General features: G+C 26.9%; 1 protein-coding gene across 6 annotated transcripts in view; it reads right to left on the bottom strand.

Moving 5' to 3' along the window:
- Positions 1-15747, bottom strand: part of Rdl (Resistant to dieldrin) — a 56172-nt gene that overhangs the window by 25424 nt on the left and 15001 nt on the right. For all 6 annotated transcript variants that reach the window (XM_015984597.2, XM_015984598.2, NM_001114337.1 and 3 more), the window contains one exon: positions 7883-8109. In XM_015984597.2, the coding sequence (XP_015840083.1) occupies positions 7883-8109 (227 nt within the window). The remainder of the gene's footprint in view (positions 1-7882; positions 8110-15747) is intronic.

Genomic DNA, 15747 nt, shown 5'->3' with positions numbered 1-15747 from the left:
AATTATGATTGAAAAGCGAACTAGATTACTCCAAATTTAATGTAATTTGAAGTAATTTAAAAAGAATAATGTTTGCTTTTTTTAAAATTAAACAAGTTAAATTACTCAAAATTGGCAGAAATATGGGACGATTTTTGTAGTTTGTTTTGACAAAGTCCACGATTTTACGGACTTTTTTAGTTTAAAAATGATGAGTTATTAAATTTATATTGGTATTTTTTTAAACCATAATTGCAAGAAATAAGGTGGATTATACCTAATTTAGTGCATTATCTGGCTTTCCTCAACTTATTCCTTCGAAATAATCTCGGAAATAAACATGTTCCTGATTTAAAAACGACCCATTTTTTTTAATCTCTTGGATAAGTAAGTAAAGTTTTTGATCAAAAAAAATTAGTCGCTTTGAATTAGCTAGAATGGCATTATTTTGAGAAAATAAACAGGTAAGCTAAACTACTGTGATTTGCACAGAATTATGATTGAAAAGCAAACTAGATTACTCCAAGTTTAATGTACTTTGAAGTAATTTAACAAGAATAATGTTTGTTTTTTTTTTAAATTTTTAAATTTTTTGGTCAAAAACAAGTTAAATATTCAGAATTGGCTGAAATGTGGGACGATTTTTATAGATTGTTTTGACAAAGTCCACGATTTAACGGATTTTTTTAGTTTAAAAATGATGAGTTATTAAATCTATATTGGTATTTTTTTACTCATATCTAATGAAAATAATTATTTATTTTTAAATTAGTATAGAAAGTAAGTAGATAAGCAAAAAATAAACATTTATAAACATTCTAGAATATTGTAAACTGTTTGGAATTTGTTCAAATTTAGAAATATTTCGGTGATTTTTTTTGACCCATCAGTTTCTTACTTAAAACTGCTAAATCTTTTATTATTGCTAAAATAAGGTGGATTATACATAATTTAGGGCATTATCTGGCTTACCTCAACTTATTGTTTCGAAATAATCTCGGAAATAAACGTGTTTCTGATTTAAAAACGACTAAATTTTTTTAATCTCTTGGATAAGTAAGTCACATCAGTTGAATTTAGCTAAGATTTGCACTTTTTTGAGAAAATAAACAGGTATGCTAAACTACTATGATTTGGACAGAATTATGAGTGAAAAACGAACTAGATTACTTCAAATTTAATGTACTTTGAAGTAATTTAACAAGAATAATGTTTGCTTTTTTTTTAAATTATTAGATTTTTTGGTCAAAAAAAAAGTTAAATTATTCAGAATTGGCGAAATGTGGGACGATTTTTGTAGCTTGTTTTGACAAAGTCCACGATTTTACGGACTTTTTTAGTCCAAAAATGATGAGTGATTAAATCTATGTTGGCATTTTTTTAAATAATATCTAATGAAAATAATTATTTATTTTTAAATTACTATAGAAAGTAAGTTTAAGGTAAGTAGGTAAGCAAAAGATAGACATTTGTAAACATTCTAGAAATAATTTACATTATTTTTCTTAATTTTTGTGGTTTTTAGGGAACGTAAGTGTTATTGTTTGGTTTATTATTCATTGTCTAATGTATTTTTTTTACAGGATGCTGAAAGATTTACAAATATTAGTATTATGTTCTAGAATATTGTAAACTGCTTGGAATTTGTTGAACTTTAGACATAATTCGGTGATTTTTTTTGACCCATTAGTTTCTTATTCAAAAATGCTAAATCATTTATTATTGCAAGAAATAAGGTGGATTATACATAATTTAGTGTATTATCTGGCTTACCTCAACTTATTCTTTCAAAATAGTCTCGTAAATAAACGTGTTCGTGATTTAAAAACGACCCAATTTTTTTAATCTCTTGGATAAGTAAGTCACATCAGTTGAATTTAGCTAAGATTTGCACTTTTTTGAGAAAATAAACAGGTAAGCTAAACTACTATGATTTGAAGTAATTTAAAAAGAATAATGTTTGCTTTTTTTAAAATTAAATAAGTTAAATTACTCAAAATTGGCTGAAATATGGGACGATTTATGTAGCTTGTTTTGACAAAGTCTACGATTTTACGGACTTTTTTAGTTTAAAAATGATGAGTTATTAAATCTATATTGGTATTTTTTTAAACCATAATTGCAAGAAATAAGGTGGATTATACATAATTTAGTGCATTATCTGGCTTTCCTCAACTTATTCCTTCGAAATAATCTCGGAAATAAACATGTTCCTGATTTAAAAACGACCCAATTTTTTTAATCTCTTGGATAAGTAAGTAAAGTTTTTGATCAAAAAAAATTAGTCGCTTTGAATTAGCTAGAATGGCATTATTTTGAGAAAATAAACAGGTAAGCTAAACTACTGTGATTTGCACAGAATTATGATTGAAAAGCAAACTAGATTACTCCAAGTTTAATGTACTTTGAAGTAATTTAACAAGAATAATGTTTGTTTTTTTTTAAATTTTTAAATTTTTTGGTCAAAAACAAGTTAAATATTCAGAATTGGCTGAAATGTGGGACGATTTTTATAGATTGTTTTGACAAAGTCCACGATTTAACGGATTTTTTTAGTTTAAAAATGATGAGTTATTAAATCTATATTGGTATTTTTTTACTCATATCTAATGAAAATAATTATTTATTTTTAAATTAGTATAGAAAGTAAGTAGATAAGCAAAAAATAAACATTTATAAACATTCTAGAATATTGTAAACTGTTTGGAATTTGTTCAAATTTAGAAATATTTCGGTGATTTTTTTTGACCCATCAGTTTCTTACTTAAAACTGCTAAATCTTTTATTATTGCTAAAATAAGGTGGATTATACATAATTTAGGGCATTATCTGGCTTACCTCAACTTATTGTTTCGAAATAATCTCGGAAATAAACATGTTCCTGATTTAAAAACGACCCAATTTTTTTAATCTCTTGGATAAGTAAGTAAAGTTTTTGATCAAAAAAAATTAGTCGCTTTGAATTAGCTAGAATGGCATTATTTTGAGAAAATAAACAGGTAAGCTAAACTACTGTGATTTGCACAGAATTATGATTGAAAAGCAAACTAGATTACTCCAAATTTAATGTACTTTGAAGTAATTTAACAAGAATAATGTTTGCTTTTTTTTAAATTTTTAAGTTTTTTGGTCAAAAACAAGTTAAATATTCAGAATTGGCGAAATGTGGGACGATTTTTGTAGCTTGTTTTGACAAAGTCCACGATTTTACGGACTTTTTTAGTCCAAAAATGATGAGTGATTAAATCTATGTTGGCATTTTTTTAAATAATATCTAATGAAAATAATTATTTATTTTTAAATTACTATAGAAAGTAAGTTTAAGGTAAGTAGGTAAGCAAAAGATAGACATTTGTAAACATTCTAGAAATAATTTACATTATTTTTCTTAATTTTTGTGGTTTTTAGGGAACGTAAGTGTTATTGTTTGGTTTATTATTCATTGTCTAATGTATTTTTTTTACAGGATGCTGAAAGATTTACAAATATTAGTATTATGTTCTAGAATATTGTAAACTGCTTGGAATTTGTTGAACTTTAGACATAATTCGGTGATTTTTTTTGACCCATTAGTTTCTTATTCAAAAATGCTAAATCATTTATTATTGCAAGAAATAAGGTGGATTATACATAATTTAGTGTATTATCTGGCTTACCTCAACTTATTCTTTCAAAATAGTCTCGTAAATAAACGTGTTCGTGATTTAAAAACGACCCAATTTTTTTAATCTCTTGGATAAGTAAGTCACATCAGTTGAATTTAGCTAAGATTTGCACTTTTTTGAGAAAATAAACAGGTAAGCTAAACTACTATGATTTGGACAGAATTATGATTGAAAAACGAACTAGATTACTCCAAATTTAATGTACTTTGAAGTAATTTAACAAGAATAATGTTTGCTTTTTTTTTAATTATTAAGTTTTTTGGTCAAAAAAAAGTTAAATTATTCAGAATTGGCGAAATGTGGGACGATTTTTGTAGCTTGTTTTGACAAAGTCCACGATTTTACGAACTATTTTAGTTTAAAAATTATGAGTTATTAAATTTATATTGGTATTTTTTTAAATAATATTTAATGAAAATATATATTTATTTTTAAATTACTATAGAAATTAAGTTTAAAGTAAGTAGCTAAGCAAAAAATAAACATTTGTAAACATTCTAGAAATAATTTACATTATTTTTCTTAATTTTTGTGTTTTTCAGGGAACGTAAGTGTTATTGTTTGGTTTATTATTCAATGTCTAGCTAAACTACTGTGATTTGGACAGAATTATGATTGAAAAGCGAACTAGATTACTCCAAGTTTAATGTAATTTGAAGTAATTTAACAAGGATAATGTTTACTTTTTTTGGAATTTTTAAGTTTTTTGGTCAAAAACAAGTTAAATTATTCAGAATTGAAAGAAATGTGGGACGATTTTTGTAGCTTTACAATTTTACGGACTTTTTTACTTCAAAAATGATGAATGAATGAATCTATAGTCGATTTTTTTATAATCAACTGTCTAAGAGCCGTCAGGTTGGCATTATCATAAATAGCAATTTTTTTCAATTAAGCTTGGTGTAATTTTTTAGTTGGAAAATTCAATTTCTAAATTTTTTAAAGTGTCTCCAATTTAAAACACGTACAACAACACATTTAGTTATTTAAAACCACCTTGAGACTAACGAATTAACGATTAACACTAACGTCTAATTTTTAAAAATAAAAAAAGAAAAAAAAAAAGAAATAAAGAAAAAATTGAGAATACAGCCAGTTTCAAAAGTGGTTGGACATGAACTTTTAGAGTGATATTGTCTGGTTTTTATCAGAATTTTGACACTGACAGTTAATTATATATAAAAAAAGAACTATATAGCTATTTTTTCTAAAACCATATCTAATGAAAATAATATTTTTTTAAATTACTATCGAAAGTAAGTTTAAGGTAAGTAGATAAGCAAAAAATAAACATTTGTGAACATTCTAGAAATAATTTACATTATTTTTCCTAATTTTTGTGTTTTTCAGGGAACGTAAGTGTTGTTGATTGGTTTATCATTACTTAACTTATTCTTTCGAAATAGTCTCAAAAATAAACGTAAAAACTACCCATTTTTTTAATCTCTTGGATAAGTAAGTAAAGTTCTTGATCAAAAAAATTTAGTCTTTTGGAATTAGCTAGAATGGCTTATTCAAACATAGAACATCAATTTTCTTGCCTAATTTTGGCAAAATCTGTCAACTTAAATAACATTCTGGTTGAAAAACGTGTAAAGTAATCAGATTTAACCAAATTTAAGGCTCTTTCAATTGTAGCAAACTTTTGCTTTAAAAACGCATCACATCACTTGGCTTTAGCTAAGATTTGCACTTTTTTTGAGAAAATAAACAGGTAAGCTAAACTACTGTGATTTGGACAGAATTATGATTGAAAAGCGAACTAGATTTAATGTAATTTGAAGTAATTTAACAAGAATAATGTTTGCTTTTTTATAAAATTTTAAGTTTTTTGGTCAAAAACAAGTTAAGTTATTCAGAGTTGGCTGAAATGTGGGACGATTTTTGTACCTTGTTTTGACAAAGTCCACGATTTTACGGACTTTTTTAGTTTAAAAATGATGAGTTATTAAAACTATATTGGTATTTTTTTAAACCGTATCTAATGAAAATAATTATTTATTTTTAAATTACTATAGAAAGTAAGTTTAAAGTAAGTAGATAAGCAAAAAATAAACATTTGTAAACATTCTAGAAATAATTTGCATTATTTTTCTTAATTTTTGTGTTTTTCATGGAACGTAAGTGTTATTGTTTGGTTTATTATTCAATGTCTAATGTATTTTTTACAGGATGCTGAAAGATTTACAAATATTAGTATTTTGTTCTAGAATATTGTAAACTGTTTGGAATTTGTTGAAATTTAGAAATAATTCGGTGATTTTTTTTGACCCATCAGTTTCTTATTCAAAAATGCTAAATCTTTTATTATTGCAAGAAATAAGGTGGATTATACATAATTTAGTGCATTATCTGGCTTATCTCAACTTATTCTTTCGAAATAATTTCGGAAATAAACGTGTTTCTGATTTAAAAACGACTAAATTTTTTTAATCTCTTGGATAAGTAAGTCACATCAGTTGAATTTAGCTAAGATTTGCACTTTTTTGAGAAAATAAACAGGTATGCTAAACTACTATGATTTGGACAGAATTATGAGTGAAAAACGAACTAGATTACTTCAAATTTAATGTACTTTGAAGTAATTTAACAAGAATAATGTTTGCTTTTTTTTTAAATTATTAAATTTTTTGGTCAAAAAAAAAGTTAAATTATTCAGAATTGGCGAAATGTGGGACGATTTTTGTAGCTTGTTTTGACAAAGTCCACGATTTTACGGACTTTTTTAGTCCAAAAATGATGAGTGATTAAATCTATGTTGGCATTTTTTTAAATAATATCTAATGAAAATAATTATTTATTTTTAAATTACTATAGAAAGTAAGTTTAAGGTAAGTAGGTAAGCAAAAGATAGACATTTGTAAACATTCTAGAAATAATTTACATTATTTTTCTTAATTTTTGTGGTTTTTAGGGAACGTAAGTGTTATTGTTTGGTTTATTATTCATTGTCTAATGTATTTTTTTTACAGGATGCTGAAAGATTTACAAATATTAGTATTATGTTCTAGAATATTGTAAACTGCTTGGAATTTGTTGAACTTTAGACATAATTCGGTGATTTTTTTTGACCCATTAGTTTCTTATTCAAAAATGCTAAATCATTTATTATTGCAAGAAATAAGGTGGATTATACATAATTTAGTGTATTATCTGGCTTACCTCAACTTATTCTTTCAAAATAGTCTCGTAAATAAACGTGTTCGTGATTTAAAAACGACCCAATTTTTTTAATCTCTTGGATAAGTAAGTCACATCAGTTGAATTTAGCTAAGATTTGCACTTTTTTGAGAAAATAAACAGGTAAGCTAAACTACTATGATTTGAAGTAATTTAAAAAGAATAATGTTTGCTTTTTTTAAAATTAAATAAGTTAAATTACTCAAAATTGGCTGAAATATGGGACGATTTATGTAGCTTGTTTTGACAAAGTCTACGATTTTACGGACTTTTTTAGTTTAAAAATGATGAGTTATTAAATCTATATTGGTATTTTTTTAAACCATAATTGCAAGAAATAAGGTGGATTATACATAATTTAGTGCATTATCTGGCTTTCCTCAACTTATTCCTTCGAAATAATCTCGGAAATAAACATGTTCCTGATTTAAAAACGACCCAATTTTTTTAATCTCTTGGATAAGTAAGTAAAGTTTTTGATCAAAAAAAATTAGTCGCTTTGAATTAGCTAGAATGGCATTATTTTGAGAAAATAAACAGGTAAGCTAAACTACTGTGATTTGCACAGAATTATGATTGAAAAGCAAACTAGATTACTCCAAATTTAATGTACTTTGAAGTAATTTAACAAGAATAATGTTTGCTTTTTTTTAAATTTTTAAGTTTTTTGGTCAAAAACAAGTTAAATATTCAGAATTGGCTGAAATGTGGGACGATTTTTGTAGATTGTGTTGACAAAGTCCACGATTTTACGGACTTTTTAGTTCAAAAATGATGTATTATTAAATCTATACTATTGGTATTTTTTTAAATAATATTTAATGAAAATAATTATTTTTTTTAAATTACTATAGAAAGTAAGTTTAAAGTAAGTAGATAAGCAAAAAATAAACATTTGTGAACATTCTAGAAATAATTTACATTATTTTTCATAATTTTTGTATTTTTCAGGGAACGTAAGTGTTATCGTTTGGTTTATTATTCAATGTCTGAAGTATTTTTCTTTTACAGGATGCTGAAAGTCGGTCTCTTTGAATTCTGTGAATTGGATTAATTACCGAATACTACGTGTTATCGATCCCGAATGATGGATTCTGATGAATTCATTTGATGTGGTTGCGATGTGGAAGTACGACTGTTTTTCGTTAACGAAGAATGTATCCGGAACCCAAATGTTCTTGATGAATTCGGATCCCACCGAAAGGGTTTCAACTCCGGGCCGTTTCCGGAATGCCAGACGTGGATCCGTCCAGAACTGACGAAAGTAAAAGTCCAACGTGAAATCCTAGGCAAACAAAAATCGCACCCTTAATACACACACTCTTTGTTATTACGTGCGGTCATGCAACAAAACGACTCTTTTTCTCAAATCGACTTCCGCAATTTTTTCAAACGGAAACGATTCGAGGAAAAAAGTTTTTGTACTTTTTAGATTATAGTATGGTAGGTAACGTAATTATAGCAATAATGTTGAACTAGGTGATGTCATGAAATTGTCATGCAGAGTTTTTTGAGAATTGGTTCATGTCAAAATGCACTAAGCGCATTCTTAACATGCAACATTTTTATTTGGACGACTAACAGCGTGGAGAGTGAAGAGATGGTAGCTTGGCGGCTGGCCAAAGGCGCAGTGCGACTGGAAATGTGATATACTGAACGGCGCAGAAACAGAACACCTCCAAAAATTGGCCCCACTTACGTAAAACTTCTAGTTAGAATGTTTGGAAAACAATATTTAAAAAAGATTTTTTGAAGACATTTTGATGAACTTTTTGTTATTAGTACAAAAAACTGGTATAAATAATATTGTATTGATATTTTGTATTTTTTGTGTTTTTTTTTTCATTCTTATAGTTAAACTATTAATATAGATCAAGGGCAAAGTAAAAACTAAAAAAGAAGATAAAACAAAGAAAAGAAGAAGCAGAGAAAACGTAGGTATGTTTTTAAAATTATTACAAATATCGATCAGTGTACATAAATAGATACGTGAGGGTGAGATATTATTCAGTTCCTCATTTGCTTTAAATAATAATTTTTGTGAGGGTTTTAAACTTAGTTAAACGATTTTTAATGTCATCCAACTTTTAATGTATTTGTTATATTCCAAAAAATTCAATTTGTTTCACCTATTTTTCTTTGAAGTTTTACATAAACATAATTGATTTTTTTCAAAAATTTGCATTTAAATTAATTGTAGAATTTTTTTTTAAAAGGGTATTAAATTTTCTTGTCTCTAATGCGAGTATTTCCAAGGTGAAATAATACTCTTAAACTCAATGTAGAGTATTTTTTCTAGCGAATTTACCCACAGTAAAATTAAAGTAACCAGTAACATTTTCTACATAACAAAAAAATATCTATTATTCTTATTATGTTACAATCTAGACATTAAAATTTTACATTTTATTTACTGAAAAACTGCAATGATTAACTAATTTTCTAAAAGATTAAAAGTTTTCTTTCTAAAAAAGCTGTATTTTGTGCTAAATAATGGTAAGTAAACCGCTTTTTTAACAAATTTTATGAATTATGTGGTTTTCTAAAGTACGTCTCCATAACGAAGTTAAATCGAAGTTGACGCAAATGAAAGTATTACAACAAAAAGAACTGTGATTTAATTTTTAATTTTTTTGTTCGTAATAACATGCTTGGTGAAAAAACGAGTAAAAGAATTCACACAAACACAGTTTTGGTTAATGTCAAGGTAAGGAATTGAGCTAGATATTTTTTGTTACCAAAATTATTTGTTGTAGCAGGTTGATTGAAAAATGAATAGATAGATAGTTAAACTATTTCGTCTAAAAAACAATAAATTAGCAGTTAAAAGCCATATAAAGAAACAGAAGATGAAACAATAAAAGAGAACTATAGATATTACAAAATAAATTTTGTTGCTGGCGTACAAACGGAGAAGAAATATAAATTGTTCTGCAAAAATTGTTGAATATTGTGAAGGTGAGTTTTGTCGCCAAATTTAACCCAATTATGATGAGATAAAAAAGTTACTGAATTAGAGAAAGTCTTGAAAAAGAAGTGTAATCTTAGCCACATCTGCAGCAGTGTAAAATCAAAAGCTTAAATGTGCCTAAAGCTCTGCAGGATTCAGTATATTTTTTCAGTTAACTCAAGTGTTTTGATGGTTAAGAGAATGAATAAAGTGTCAAAAAAATTAAAAAGATAAAAAAACTTTTAAATTATTATCTTTTTTATTCATTTTATTTTTTAGTACACTTGTTATTTTTTTTTTTAAGAACTAATTTTAGAGATGATAGCTGGATATATAATCACAGAACTGAGTGTTGAAAAGACCTCTATAGAGTTTTCTTTTTTGAAGTGTAGTTTTGGTATCACAAGCCTTACTTTAAACAATAAACTAAAGATGTTAAAAGTGCATAATTTTTAGAAATTTGATTACTAGTTGTTTTACAAAAATGGTGGATGCGCCGGGTTGGTCGGTTATATTTTTACTGTATCTCTAAAACTAAGAACAATATTGGAAAGAGAGCAACAGTTACTACATTAACTATTGTAACGAAACCCTATAAAAATTTACTTTCTTTGAGAAAAGTCTATAGTATTTGGATTTAGGGTGTCTCTCGACTAAATGCAAATTTCTTGACTGAAGCTTAAGCTTAAGCTTAAGTTAAAAATAAAGTGACCCATATTTTGTTCTTTTAACATTGCACTTTTTGGATAGAAATTTTGTAATTTTTAGCCTCAAATTTGCTGAAATATACACTGAAATCGTATATTATAAGCATATAAAAGACGAATTAAAACTAAAAAAAACTTGTTGGATTTCTTTGGTGTTGAACTAGTCAAAAACTTTCTTCTCAAAAACACAAAATTGTAGATAAGAAGAATTAAAAAGTAAAGTCAAATACTTATTTTCATCCAGATTTGTATTAATCGTGTGTTCTAAAAATTGATAAACCAAGAAAATTTGTCTTAGTACCTTTGCTATAAAAATGGTGGATGAGCCAGGATATCAAATTTAAATAAAACCTATTTCGTAATTTTCCAATTTGTTTTAAATTTTGCATTGTATTATAAGCTTATTAAAATTATAGATTGTGTGCTCTTCTACAAAATTCTGTAAGTTTTGGGAGAGGTTAGTTAAAAGTTGATAAAGGTTTTATAAATGATTTTGCTTGTTTTTGCTTAGTGTCCAACTAAACTAAAAAATATAAAAATTGACTTTGAGGCATTTCCAAAGTCTAAAATTTAAAGTTTACAATTTTTTTATGTATTTTTTCGGAGGAACATCATAAAGTAGAAATCAAAAAATGTTAAACAACATTTGAATGTTTTTAATTTTACTAAAATTAGTGTTTATAAATAGTTGGTTTATATAATAAGGAAATGTAATCAAATTCTATAAAAATTGACTTGCTCGGAGAAACAGAATATATATAAATTCTCTTAAATTAAATGAAAGTATCTTAACTATAGCGTAAGCATTAAAAATAAGTCGATCCATCTTTTTTTTCTAAGAAATATTTTTTTGCACTGCGATGTCTGTGTTATTATCGACTATATTTTTTACGTTTTATTGTTTTACTTGCAAACGGTACACTTTATAAAAGATTACTGGAGATAAAATTTTTTTAAATAGAATGAACATTTGGCAATATCAAAGCCAAACAGATTTGAGCTACAGATTTACAAAATTATTTATTTTAAGGCGGCACTTGTAAAATTTGTTCAACAATGTTTTTCAACCTTGCAGTGTGCTCTGTTAAAGGATTATTTAATAAAACGACTGTCAAATTGTGTATAAGTTGGAAACGTGTTTTTAAAGATAAAAACATCAGCACTGAATTTTTGGCGTTTAAATTATGACACTAAAAAAAATGTTTAAAAAAAATGCTGTTTATGTGTATTTCTAATACTTAATCGATGAGTAAAATATCTGCATTTTTTCGCAAAACATTTTAACTAATAGCAACCGCTGGTTTTAGTTTTTAATTGTTAAATGTTAAGTTTAATTGTATACTGCTAAAATAATGTTAAGTAGACAATTAAAATTAAACTTGACGAACTAATTTGAAGGGCACATTTTTTGGGTAGTTATTTAACTTGTTCTGCAGATATGGCTTTGTTTTTTTTACAATTTTTAGCATAAATTTGCTGAAATAATTTTGAAATGTTACAAAACAAATTAAAATAAAAAATTGTGAAAAAATATTTGTCTTCTGAAAAATGAAAAAATGGTGGATGCGCTAGGACAGCAGATCAATTTGTATCTAATTTTACAATATGATTAGGATTTTGCATTTTTTGTAATTTTTATGACACTTAAATGAATCGCATCTTGTTTTTTCAGTGCGATTACCAAAATACTGTGAATTGTAGATTGTCTAAAAAAATTTATTTGCTCTCAAAGTCTAAAACTTTTAATTTAAAGTTATTAAATGTTTCGCTGATGTTTTTTCGTATTGAACACAATAACGAAAAAAATCACATTTTTAACTTTTTGGATGCAGTTCCAAAGTCTAAAATCTGATGTTGAATGAGTAAATAATGTTAGAACAAGAAAATTGGTGGTATTTTTGTTACTGGACTACCAAACAATTAAAAACTTCTTTACATTCTATGTCTATGTCAGTTTAACTGAAGAAAACTGCTTTTAGTCTCAAAATATTGGGATTAGTTTAGATCTCTATTAACTTGTACCTGACTTTGACTTTTAAATTCAAAACAAACAATGCTTAAACATTCGTTTGTGATTTGTGCAAAAAATAACCACAAAAAATATTTAATTACAGAAAAATTACAAATTTTAACGAGCGTATTTTGATGTTATTTCCATTTTTTAGGTATTTTTTTTGAGGGACATCAAAAAATGTTAAACAACGTTTGAATGTTTTTAATTCTACTTAAATTAATTTTTTAAATAGTTAGTTTATATTATAAGAAATTGTAATAAAAGTCTATAAATAATTTTTTTTAAACAAAATGAACTTTTGGCAAAACAAAAGCCCAAACAAATTTGTGCTACACATTTACGAAATTATTAATTTTAAGAGGACACTTGTAACTTATTTTAACAATGTTTTTCAACCTTTCAATGAGCTTTGTTAAAGGATTATTTAATAAAACGACTGTCAAATTTTGCATAAATTGGATACGTGTTTTTAAAGATAAAAACATCAGCACTGAAGTTTTGGCTCTTAAATTATGACAATGAAAAAAATGTTTAAAAAAATGCTGTTTATGTGTATTTCTATTATTTAATCGATGAGTAAAATATCTGCATTTTTCGCAAAACATTTTGACTAACAGCAACCGCTGATTTTAGATTTTAATTACTACTAGTTCTAAAAAATAGCAAACTCGATTTATATTCTGCTAAAATAATGTTAAATAAACAATTGTTTAAAAATTAAAATTAAACTTGACGAAATAATTTGAAGGACACATTTTTTCAATAGTTAATTAACTTGTTCTGCAGATATGACTTTGATTTTTTTACAGTTTTTAGCATAAATGTGCTGAAAACGTTGAAATGTTACAAAACAAATTATAATAAAAAATTGTCTTCTGAAAAATGGAAAAATGGTGGATGCGCTAGGACAGCAGATCAATTGGTATCTAATTTTACAATATGATTAGGGTTTTGCATGGTTTGTAATTTCTATGACACTTAAATGAATCGCATCTTGTTTTTTCAATGCGATTACCAAAATATTATTACTTGTAGATTGTCTAAAAAATTTTATTTGCTCTTAATTTTTAAAACTTTTAATTTAAAGTTATTAAATGTTTCGCTTATATTTTTGTAAATTGTAGATTGTCTAAAATTTTTTATTTGCTTTCAAATTATACAAGATTCTAAAACTTTTAATTTATATAACTTTTTCAATTTTTATTATTTTTTACTGTTTTTATGATAAACAATTAATAATCGTTTCTTTATACAGTGATGAACAATTATTTTTAATTTTATTATTTGACTTTACTATTTTTTTTAAACTCAAATCATTCAAAAAATCAAAATTTGTAAATGTGCCAACTCTGGGAATTATTTCCTAAGAAACCGTTTCGGAAGTAATTTATTTTTATTGTTGATCAAGTTCTATTGCGATCACGACTGTGCTTTTGAGTAGATTAGAAATTAGTAGAATATTTACATGTTTAACCTCAAAAATGGTGGATGCGCTAAGACAACGCTTAAAAGTACAAATAGTTTAAATTTTATGTAACAGTGTTTTTTTTCATTTTACGTTACGAACAAATAAATCATTTTCGGTTGCTAAAAAATGGTGGATGCGCCGGGATAGTGTTTTTTTACTGTTTTTATGATAAACATTAAGTAATCGTTTCTTCTTACAATGATTAACAATTATTTTTAATTTTAGTATTTGACTTTACCATTTTTCTTTAATTTAAAAATCATTCAAAAAATCAAGATTTTTTTGCCAACTCTGGGAATTTTTTCTAAGAAACCGTTTCGGAAATAATTTATTTTTATTCTTGATCAAATTTTATTGCGATCGCGACTGTGTTTTTGAGCACTCGGTAGAAATTAGCAGAATATTTGCATGCTTAACCTCAAAAATAATGGATGAAAAGTATAAAAAGGCCAGATTTTTTGTAAAATTGTTGTTTTTTTATTTTGAAACATAATTAAATTAAAAACGCGTTGCGTCAATTATACAAGATTCTAAAACTTTTAATTTATAGAATAATGTTTCGTCGATGTTTTTTTTCTGACGTTGAACACAATAACGAAAAAAAATCACATTTTTAACTTTTTGGATGCAGTTCCAAAGTCGAAAATCTGATGTTGAATGAGTAAATAATGTTAGAACAAGAAAACTGGTGGTATTTTTGTTACTGGACTACCAAACAATTAAAAACTACTCTACATTCTATGCCTATGTCAGTTTAACTGAAGAAAATCTCCTTTCTTAATTCCCAAAATTTGGAATAGTTTTGATTTCAACAAACTTATTGTGGCTGACTTTTTGGAGATGTTCCTTTTTGCGCTGATCAGTGTGTTGTGTTTGGAGCGTCATGCATAAGTCTACAGTTGTAATAACTGAAAATGATGGGAGGGTTGTCGATTGTTGTTCGACATGCAGCATGCCGACACTCAGGCGGTTACTTATCTGCGTCCCGAGTGCAGTGTGCAGGCCATATAGTAAGGGAGAGGGAGAGGCGGGGTGGACTCGCGCGCTCGACAGACAATATGTCGGAAAAGGGGCAGGCCAGGGTCACGTCCTGCAGTGACCTTTAACCTTGATTTGGTTTCCATCGGGGTCTCGGGCCCGACTCCTCGGAGGAGCTCCGCCGGCTTTCAACAACATCTATCCACGGTCATTTGGCGCCCGGGCGCACGACTAAAGCTGGCAAACAGACTTGAGGCCATGCACACAGTCCAAGTATTCAAGACTGCGACATACATACAAACATACATTCTCAGTTCCGGAGACTCTGCCCGGATTTTACAAGACCTTATTATCAAGACTGAGACTTGCAACACACGTACAGATTCGTTACGATACTCGCAAGAGAGATATACAATGCGATATACGATTAAATGCCATCTGAAACACCGAGTGGTTTACAGGTTGTGTCGAAAGGCGCAAATACGATTGCCTTCAAGTCGGTTATTTGTTATTTGAATCAACTATTTCAAGATTTGTAGTCAAAAATCACTTGTAACGATTATATAATGTGAGTCTGGATAAGACAAGAGAAACTGAACGACGAGAAAAAACTGATGAGAAGTTCCAGCTTTTCTTAAAAAAACAAATAATTGAGACTTTAACAAGTATCGCAACTTATATGTCTTTAATTTGATAACTTGAAGGAAAGTTTAATTAGACACGTAACTGAACCAGAGAAAGCTTTTTAATAACAAACTAATAATTTGATATTATTTTCTATGTCGAAAACAAAGACATTTTTGTGA

The sequence above is a fragment of the Tribolium castaneum genome, chromosome 1 (assembly GCF_031307605.1).
Source record: "Tribolium castaneum strain GA2 chromosome 1, icTriCast1.1, whole genome shotgun sequence".
Taxonomy (NCBI): Eukaryota; Metazoa; Arthropoda; class Insecta; order Coleoptera; family Tenebrionidae; genus Tribolium; species Tribolium castaneum.
Note: the sequence above shows the minus strand (reverse complement) of the source record. Positions and strands in the feature narration are given on the sequence as shown.